The sequence below is a fragment of the Procambarus clarkii genome, chromosome 4, assembly GCF_040958095.1.
Source record: "Procambarus clarkii isolate CNS0578487 chromosome 4, FALCON_Pclarkii_2.0, whole genome shotgun sequence".
Classification (NCBI taxonomy): Eukaryota; Metazoa; Arthropoda; class Malacostraca; order Decapoda; family Cambaridae; genus Procambarus; species Procambarus clarkii.
In genome coordinates, this window is record NC_091153.1 from 42,651,846 (window position 1) to 42,660,642 (window position 8,797).

The following is an 8,797-nucleotide window of genomic DNA, read 5'->3' on the forward strand; positions in this document are numbered from 1 at the left end:
CAACGTAGAATCCCCTCAAACCCACGTAGAATCCCCTCAAACCAACGTAGAATCCCCTCAAACCCACGTAGAATCCCCTCAAACCAACGTAGAATCCCCTCAAACCCACGTAGAATCCCCTCAAACCAACGTAGAATCCCCTCAAACCCACGTAGAATCCCCTCAAACCAACGTAGAATCCCCTCAAACCCACGTAGAATCCCCTCAAACCAACGTAGAATCCCCTCAAACCCACGTAGAATCCCCTCAAACCCACGTAGAATCCCCTCAAACCCACGTAGAATCCCCTCAAACCTACGTAGAATTCCTTCAAACACGGTCAAAAGTTCCCCTCAAACTCTGCTACAAAACCACAACAAACCCGGTTGAGCGGTTACTCACCGTCGCAGCTCTGCTTCTCCAGGTTGGCCTGGTACCCCGGGAGACACGCGCACCCGCCGTTGAGGAGGGACCACTGGCCGTCGCCCGTGCACAGGAAGGAGGGCGAGCTCTCCTCGCGGGCGTGAGCAACGCACACGCCCGCCGCCTGCTCGATGCTTGTCACCTCCGCCCCCGTGGGCGTGGTGGGGAAGTGTGTGTACGACTTGGTGATCTCCGGACACGTGATGTAGTACACCTGAAATAGAGGAGAAAATAGTACACAATAGCTCTGACTTACGACAGGAGCGTAAGACCTCATGTACGATATGGATCTCAACAGCCCAGACTTACGACATGAGCGTAAGACCTCGTGTACGACATGGATTTCCACGAGGTCTCAACAGCCCAGACTTACGATATGAGCGTAAGACCTCGTGTACGATATGGATTTCCACGAGGTCTCAACAGCCCTGACTTACGACATGAGCGTAAGACCTCATGTACGACATGGATTTCCACGAGGTCTCAACAGCCTAGACTTACGACATGAGCCTAAGACCTCATGCACGACATGGATTTCCACGAGGTCTCAACAGCCCAGACTTACGACATGAGCCTAAGACCTCATGCACGATAAGGTCACAAACAGTCTAGTAGTCCATGTCGCAACAAATATATCCTCAAGACGCTTCAAACATCTAACAAACACAACTAGGCTGCCAGACATGGTACCCAGCTTGAGTGGTACACCAGGGTACCAGATATTGTACCAAGGGTCGCCCTAATTGTGTACCACAGACTTCGAGTACCACAAAGCCCCCATATTTAAGCCTTCCTTATAAATAGCTTCACTAGTAATTAATATAACAAATTATATATAATCAGTGACAATTAAATAATCCAATGTTTTATACCCAAGATAATTCGTCACAATCTAAAACCAGTATATCAAAAAAAGTAGATAATAACATATGGTTGATAGATATATTCTCATAATAATAAATGATGGCTAATAATATTGAAAATGATGGATAAATTATGTGATTAATGCTTAGGATAGCGAGTCTCAGACCATAGGATAGCGAGTCTCAGACCCTGGTCACTGAATATGTAATTATTATTAATGGCAGTTTTTAAACATGTTAAACTCTAATGGGAGTAGCGGGAGATGACGTACCTTGATAGCGAGGAGGGAGATGCACGCCCCTTGGTCTCTGAAGGCGAAGTAGACGCCCTTCTTCGTGACGGGGATGGAGCGGACTTCGGCGTTGATGATGATGTCCGCGGAGTTGGTGAAGCGGCCTTCGTCGGCGGCGATGCGGTCGATCAGCTTGTAGCTTTCTGGCTCCCAGAACGGCGGCTCCTTCGTGGCCGCATCGAACTCGTAATAGAGGAGAGAGAAGGTCTCCTTGCCTGTTTGGGGGAGGTGTTGGTGGTGAGTTGTGGTGGTGGTGGTGAGTTGTGGTGGTGGTGGTGAGTTGTGGTGGTGGTGGTGAGTTGTGGTGGTGGTGAGAACTATTAAATACATGTGCAGAATCTAGATCTAGCTCCACCCTTCCAGTCATTATACCTTTAATATGCTGGGCGGTATGATATGGTTCTCATACCGACCTTTAGAACTTTGTCTACACCTGGAACTTACCTGGAGACAGTCTCCAGTGGAGCCAGCCTCAACCACTGCCTATTATACTTGCGAATCATTCTTTTGTACTCAACACCCTGGTGCTAAATGAACCCTTTCTGACATCTGACCCATTTGTGCTCTTTCGTACTGCCGCTCCTCACTCGAAACAGCTGCATCTTTGTCTACCTTACAATTCCCTGTAGAATCTTGCATATCGTTGTCATGTCCTCATCGATAATTTCTCGCAAGAACTATTTCCTTCGGCTTTTCCTTGCAATTCAATCCTCTTGACTTTTAAGAATAAATTTCGTTCCATATTTCTGAACCCGTTTTGTTAAGGGGATGTTGCAAGTCTAGGCTGCATACTCAAGACCGGGTCTCACGAAGGTTGTACACAACGTTGGGAGGGTTAGGTTAGTTCATAAAGGCTACGCAGACGTATATATAACTGTCTCTATTTTCCGCTTGTTACAACTTGTAATAAAGTTGTTACATCTTGACTTAACGTGTTTATGACGTATTAGAACGTTGTTACAACTTGCTATATTGGTTGTTATAACTGGTTAGGTGTTAAAACTTGTTCGAACGTTGTACCAACGTCGTAGTTTCGGTGTGTGTTTGGCGGGATGCTACTTTAGCAGAAAGCTGGCAGCATACACCAGTGTGCCAAGTAGACCTGGGGTCATAGTATACTTCCAGAGGTCTTAGTCGTGATTCAAGAAGGCGACATCAAATTGCAGTGTCTAGGATCTAGACACAGTGTCATATGGCTCTAGCCGGGTCTTCTCCGTCAGTTTCCTTCCCTGAAAACATTTATCTGAAGACGAAGAGTCACAATAACGAAGCTGAAGATATGGGGCCAGATTCACGAAGCTGTTACGCAAGCATTTACGAACCCGTACATCTTTTCTCAATCTTTGGGGGCTTTGTTTACAATTATTAAACAGTTAAGGAGCTCCGAAGCACCAGGAAGGTGTTTATAACTATAACAACAATGGATTGGGAAGTTTTCATGCTGGTAAACTATTTAATAAATGTAACCAAAGCCGTCAAAGATTGAGGAAAGGTGTACACGTCCGTAAGTGCTTGCGTAACTGCTTCGTGAATCTGGCCCATGACGACCAAACCAGACACCAGACGATGAGACGACGACGACGTTTCGATCCGTCCTGGACAAAGGCGTCTACAGGTTTTTTAGTGCTAGTGCCTATTTTCTCGAAGCACTGGGCCTGCGGGCCGCTCCAAGCAACAGCCTGGTGGACCAAACTCTCACAAGTCAAGCCTGGCCTCGGGCCGCTCCAAGCAACAGCCTGGTGGACCAAACTCTCACAAGTCAAGCCTGGCCTCGGGCCGCTCCAAGCAACAGCCTGGTGGACCAAACTCTCACAAGTCAAGCCTGGCCTCGGGCCGCTCCAAGCAACAGCCTGGTGGACCAAACTCTCACAAGTCAAGCCTGGCCTCGGGCCGCTCCAAGCAACAGCCTGGTGGACCAAACTCTCACAAGTCAAGCCTGGCCTCGGGCCGCTCCAAGCAACAGCCTGGTGGACCAAACTCTCACAAGTCAAGCCTGGCCTCGGGCCGCTCCAAGCAACAGCCTGGTGGACCAAACTCTCACAAGTCAAGCCTGGCCTCGGGCCGCTCCAAGCAACAGCCTGGTGGACCAAACTCTCACAAGTCAAGCCTGGCCTCGGGCCGCTCCAAGCAACAGCCTGGTGGACCAAACTCTCACAAGTCAAGCCTGGCCTCGGGCCGGGCTTGGGGAGTAGAAGAACTCCCAGAACCCCATCAACCAGGTATCAAGCAAGCAGGTTCAAGTCTGTATCAAGTCAAGATTCTGTATCTTGAGAGGTTATCTTGAGATGATTTCGGGGCTTTTAGTGTCCCCGCGGCCCGGTCCTCGACCAGGCCTCCACCCCCAGGAAGCAGCCCGCGACAGCTGACTAACACCCAGCTACCTATATTTCTGCTAGGTAACAGGGGCATAGGGTGAAAGAAACTCTGCCCATTGTTTCTCGCCGGCGCCTGGGATCGAACCCAGGACCACAGGATCACAAGTCCAGCGTGCTGTCCGCTCGGCCGACCGGCTCCCATTTTACAATTATGTAGTTGTTCTTCTCAGCACAGTTCTTCAACGTCTTGGTTTGTTCAGTCCCAGTTAATCAGCTTGTTATTACCTATCATCGCTTACCTATTCTAGACCACTTTAATGCTAGTTCTAGCTCTTTGTGCTCAGTACATACAGTATACATACAGGACATGTATACTACTTAGCGTATGCCTCATTTGTGCTTCCAGCTTCAGCCCGTGTCCAGCTGACCAATATGTATTGTTTTCAATTTAAAGAGACTTGTCTTTGCCCACCTTACCTGCTTCCTTCAGTAATTTATATATAGTGATCATGTCCCCTCTCCCCTGCTGTTTCTCTCCTCTTAAGTTATGATACTAGGTAGAGTGGGTGGTGGTTAGGGGAAGAGTTAAGGGAAGGTTAAGACGAGGAGTTTTGTATCTTACCTCTAACTCTAGCACTTAATACTACTTTTTGAAGTATTAACTTACACTCTACTTTTGAAGTAGGGAATAAAGTAGATAATCATGCGAGAACATGTCCAAGCAATTAAAACACGCACGCACGCGCGCGCGCGCACACACACACGCACACACACACACACGTTAAGTGAGAAGTTAAGTGAGAAGGTGGTGGAGGCCAAGACCGTCAGTAGTTTCAAAGCGTTATATGACAAAGAGTGCTGGGAAGACGGGACACCACGAGCGTAGCTCTCATCCTGTAACTACACTTAGGTAATTACACTTAGGTAATTACACACACACACACACACACACCCACACTCACACCCCCACACACCCACACACGCACACACCCACACACACCCACACACCCACACCCACATACCCACACACATACCCACACACACCCGCACACCCACACACACACACATACCCATACACACCCACATACCCACACACACACACATACCCACACACACCCACATACCCACACACACACACATACCCACACACACCCACATACCCACACACACCCACCCACACACCCCCACACACACCCCCACACACGCACACACGCACACACACCCACACACACACACACCCACACACACCCACATACCCACACACACACACATACCCACACACACCCACATACCCACACACACCCACCCACACACCCCCACACACACCCCCACACACGCACACACGCACACACACCCACACACACACACACACCCACACACAACCGCACACCCACACACACCCGCACACCCCCACACACCCACACACACCCGCACACCCACACACACACACATACCCACACACAGAACGTAGTTCTGTGTGTGGGTATGTGAGAAATACCTCTAGGGGCCAGTGACCATTGTGTCCTAGTCTTTGACTACATGATGGAATTCAAAATTATGACCATGGGACAAGAGATCTGGGAAAGGAGAGCTGACTACAGGAAAGGGGACTATATGAGGATAAGGGACTATCTGGGTGAAGTGCAGTGGGAGGAAGAAATTAGAGGAAAAACAGTCCAAGATATGATGGACCTAGTCATACAGAAAGGCCAGGAGGCCGAAGAGAGATTTATACCAACGGTAAAGGGAAAAAATAAGAAGGAATATAATAACCCATGGTTTAATAGACAGTGTCAGGAAGCAAAAATGGCCAGCAGGCGGGAGTGGAGGAAGTACAGAAGACAAAGAACAGAGGACAACAGAAGCAGATACAACAGAGCTAGGAACGATTACATTAACATAAGACGAACATCGGAAAGGGACTATGAGAACGATATTGCAATCAAAGCGAAAAAACAACCTAAGTTACTACACAGTCATATAAGAAGAAAAATGTCGGTGAACGACCAAGTGACAAGACTAAGGAAGACAGAGGGGGCATATACTGAAAGTGACAAGGAAATCTGCGAGGCACTGAATGCCAGTTTCCATGGAGTGTTCACTACCGAGCCTGAGCAGCTCCCATTGTTGGAAGGGGTTACCCTAGATGAAAGACTATCAGATATAGAGGTGACAGCAGAGGAGGTAATGAAACAGTTGACAACTCTAGATGCAACTAAAGCAGTTGGACCAGACAAAGTATCACCGTGGATACTAAAAGAAGCAGCACAGGCCCTCAGTGTGCCTCTGGCAATGATCTTTAATGAGTCACTTATGTCAGGAGAATTGCCCAGTTGCTGGAAGAAGGCAAATGTCGTGCCGATCTTCAAGAAAGGAGATAGGGAGGAGGCACTTAACTACAGACCTGTATCACTGACAAGCATCCCCTGTAAAATACTGGAAAGAATAATTAGGCTACGACTGGTTGCACACCTGGAGAACATTAGGTTTGTGAACAAACATCAACATGGGTTCTGGACAGGGAAATCGTGCCTAACAAACCTTCTGGAATTCTATGATAAAATAACGAGGATAAGACAGGACAGAGATGGTTGGGCAGACTGCATATTTCTGGACTGCCAAAAAGCCTTTGATACAGTACCGCACATGAGACTGCTGTTCAAGCTCGAGAGGCAGGCGGGGGTGGGGGGAAAGGTCCTAGAATGGATAAGGAACTACCTAACAGGAAGGAGCCAAAGAGTTACGGTAAGGGGCGAGAAGTCGGACTGGCGAACAGTAACAAGTGGAGTACCACAAGGATCGGTGCTGGGACCAATTCTATTTCTTGTATATGTTAACGACATGTTTACAGGCGTAGAGTCCTACATGTCGATGTTTGCGGATGATGCAAAGTTGATGAGAAGAGTTGTGACAGATGAGGATTGCAGGATCCTCCAAGAGGACCTGAACAGATTGCAGAGATGGTCAGAGAAATGGCTACTAGAATTCAACACGAGCAAATGTAAAGTTATGGAAATGGGACTAGGAGATAGGAGACCAAAGGGACAGTACACAATGAAGGGGAACAGCCTACCTGTAACGACGCGTGAAAGAGACCTGGGGGTGGACGTAACACCTAATCTATCTCCTGAGGCACATATTAATAGGATAACGACAGCAGCGTACTCTACACTGGCAAAAGTTAGAACATCATTCAGAAACCTAAGTAAGGAGGCATTTAGGGCGCTTTACACTGCCTACGTAAGGCCAGTCTTAGAGTATGCCGCCTCATCATGGAGTCCCCATCTGAAGAAGCATATAATGAAACTGGAAAAGGTTCAGAGGTTTGCAACGAGACTCGTCCCAGAGCTACGAGGGATGGGGTATGAAGAGCGCCTGAGGGAACTGTGCCTTACGACACTAGAAAGAAGAAGGGAGAGGGGGGACATGATAGGAACGTATAAGATACTCAGAGGAATTGACAGAGTGGACATAGACGAAATGTTCACACGGAATAGTAACAGAACGAGAGGACATGGATGGAAGCTTGAAACTCAGATGAGTCACAGAGATGTAAGGAAGTTTTCTTTTAGCGTGAGAGTAGTGGGGAAATGGAATGCACTTCAGGAACAGGTTGTGGAAGCAAATACTATTCATAATTTTAAAACCAGGTATGATAGGGAAATGGGACAGGAGTCATTGCTGTAAACAACCGATGCTCGAAAGGCGGGATCCAAGAGTCAATGCTCGATCCTGCAAGCACATATAGGTGAGTACACACACACATACCCACACACACACACATACCCACACACACACATACCCACACACACACACATACCCACACACACACACACATACCCACACACACACATACCCACACACACACACATACACACCCACACACACACAACCACACACACACAACCACACACACACACACTGGAATACTCACAGGAGAGAGCAGTCCCGGGAAACAGCGAGCAGTCTCGCATGGAGAATTTGACCTCAATGTACATGCGATTAGCTGGTCCTCGTTCAATGAATGGCGTCCACAACCAGTTGTTGACATTGTTGTAGGCCACGTCACAAACCACGTAAGACCTCCAGTTGATGCCGTTCTCGAACTGCGTGAAGCTCTCCTCCACCCACTGCAAAACATGGGAGAAAAAAATAATTAGAAGGGCGAATCTACTTTAGTCTATCCTACAAGCAAAAAAGAAAACGTGAACGAAAACGTATTCATTGTATGAGGTATATTTTATGGCTTAAATACTATTGATTTTTAACATATTGGTATGCAAAGTGCACAATATGTATACATCGTTCTCCCGGTTTATACATACTCAGGAAATATTAATATTATATACATCAGTAAATTATTGGGATCGTCTCAAAGCTCTCCAAATGTACTCACTGGAAGGGAGACGAGAGAGATATCAAATAATATACACCTGGAAGATACTGGAGGGCCAAGTACCAAATCTACACAGTAAAATAACAACGTACTGGAGTGAACGATATGGAAGAAAATGTAGAATAGAACCAGTGAAGAGCAGAGGTGCCATAGGCACAATCAGAGAACACTGTATAAACATCAGAGGTCCGCGGTTGTTCAACGTCCTCCCAGCGAGCATCAGAAATATTGCCGGAACAACCGTGGACATCTTCATGAGGAAACTAGATTGTTTTCTAAGAAAAGTGCCGGATCTGCCCGGCTGTGGTGGGTATGTGGGCCTGCGGGCCGCTCCAAGCAACAGCCTGGTGGACCAAACTCTCACAAGTCAAGCCTGGCCTCGGGCCGCTCCAAGCAACAGCCTGGTGGACCAAACTCTCACAAGTCAAGCCTGGCCTCGGGCCGCTCCAAGCAACAGCCTGGTGGACCAAACTCTCACAAGTCAAGCCTGGCCTCGGGCCGCTCCAAGCAACAGCCTGGTGGACCAAA

General features: G+C 47.9%; 1 protein-coding gene across 8 annotated transcripts in view; it reads right to left on the reverse strand.

Moving 5' to 3' along the window:
- Eph (Eph receptor tyrosine kinase) overlaps positions 1-8,003 on the reverse strand; it is a 71,568-nt gene extending 63,565 nt beyond the window's left edge. For all 8 annotated transcript variants that reach the window (XM_069333979.1, XM_045732653.2, XM_045732679.2 and 5 more), the window contains exons 1-3: positions 7,808-8,003; positions 1,538-1,773; positions 382-616 (exon numbers count right to left, since the gene is read on the reverse strand). In XM_069333979.1, coding sequence (XP_069190080.1) covers positions 382-616; positions 1,538-1,773; positions 7,808-7,871 — 535 coding nt within the window. In that variant the 5' untranslated portion in view covers positions 7,872-8,003. The remainder of the gene's footprint in view (positions 1-381; positions 617-1,537; positions 1,774-7,807) is intronic.
- Positions 8,004-8,797: the final 794 nt, after the last annotated feature.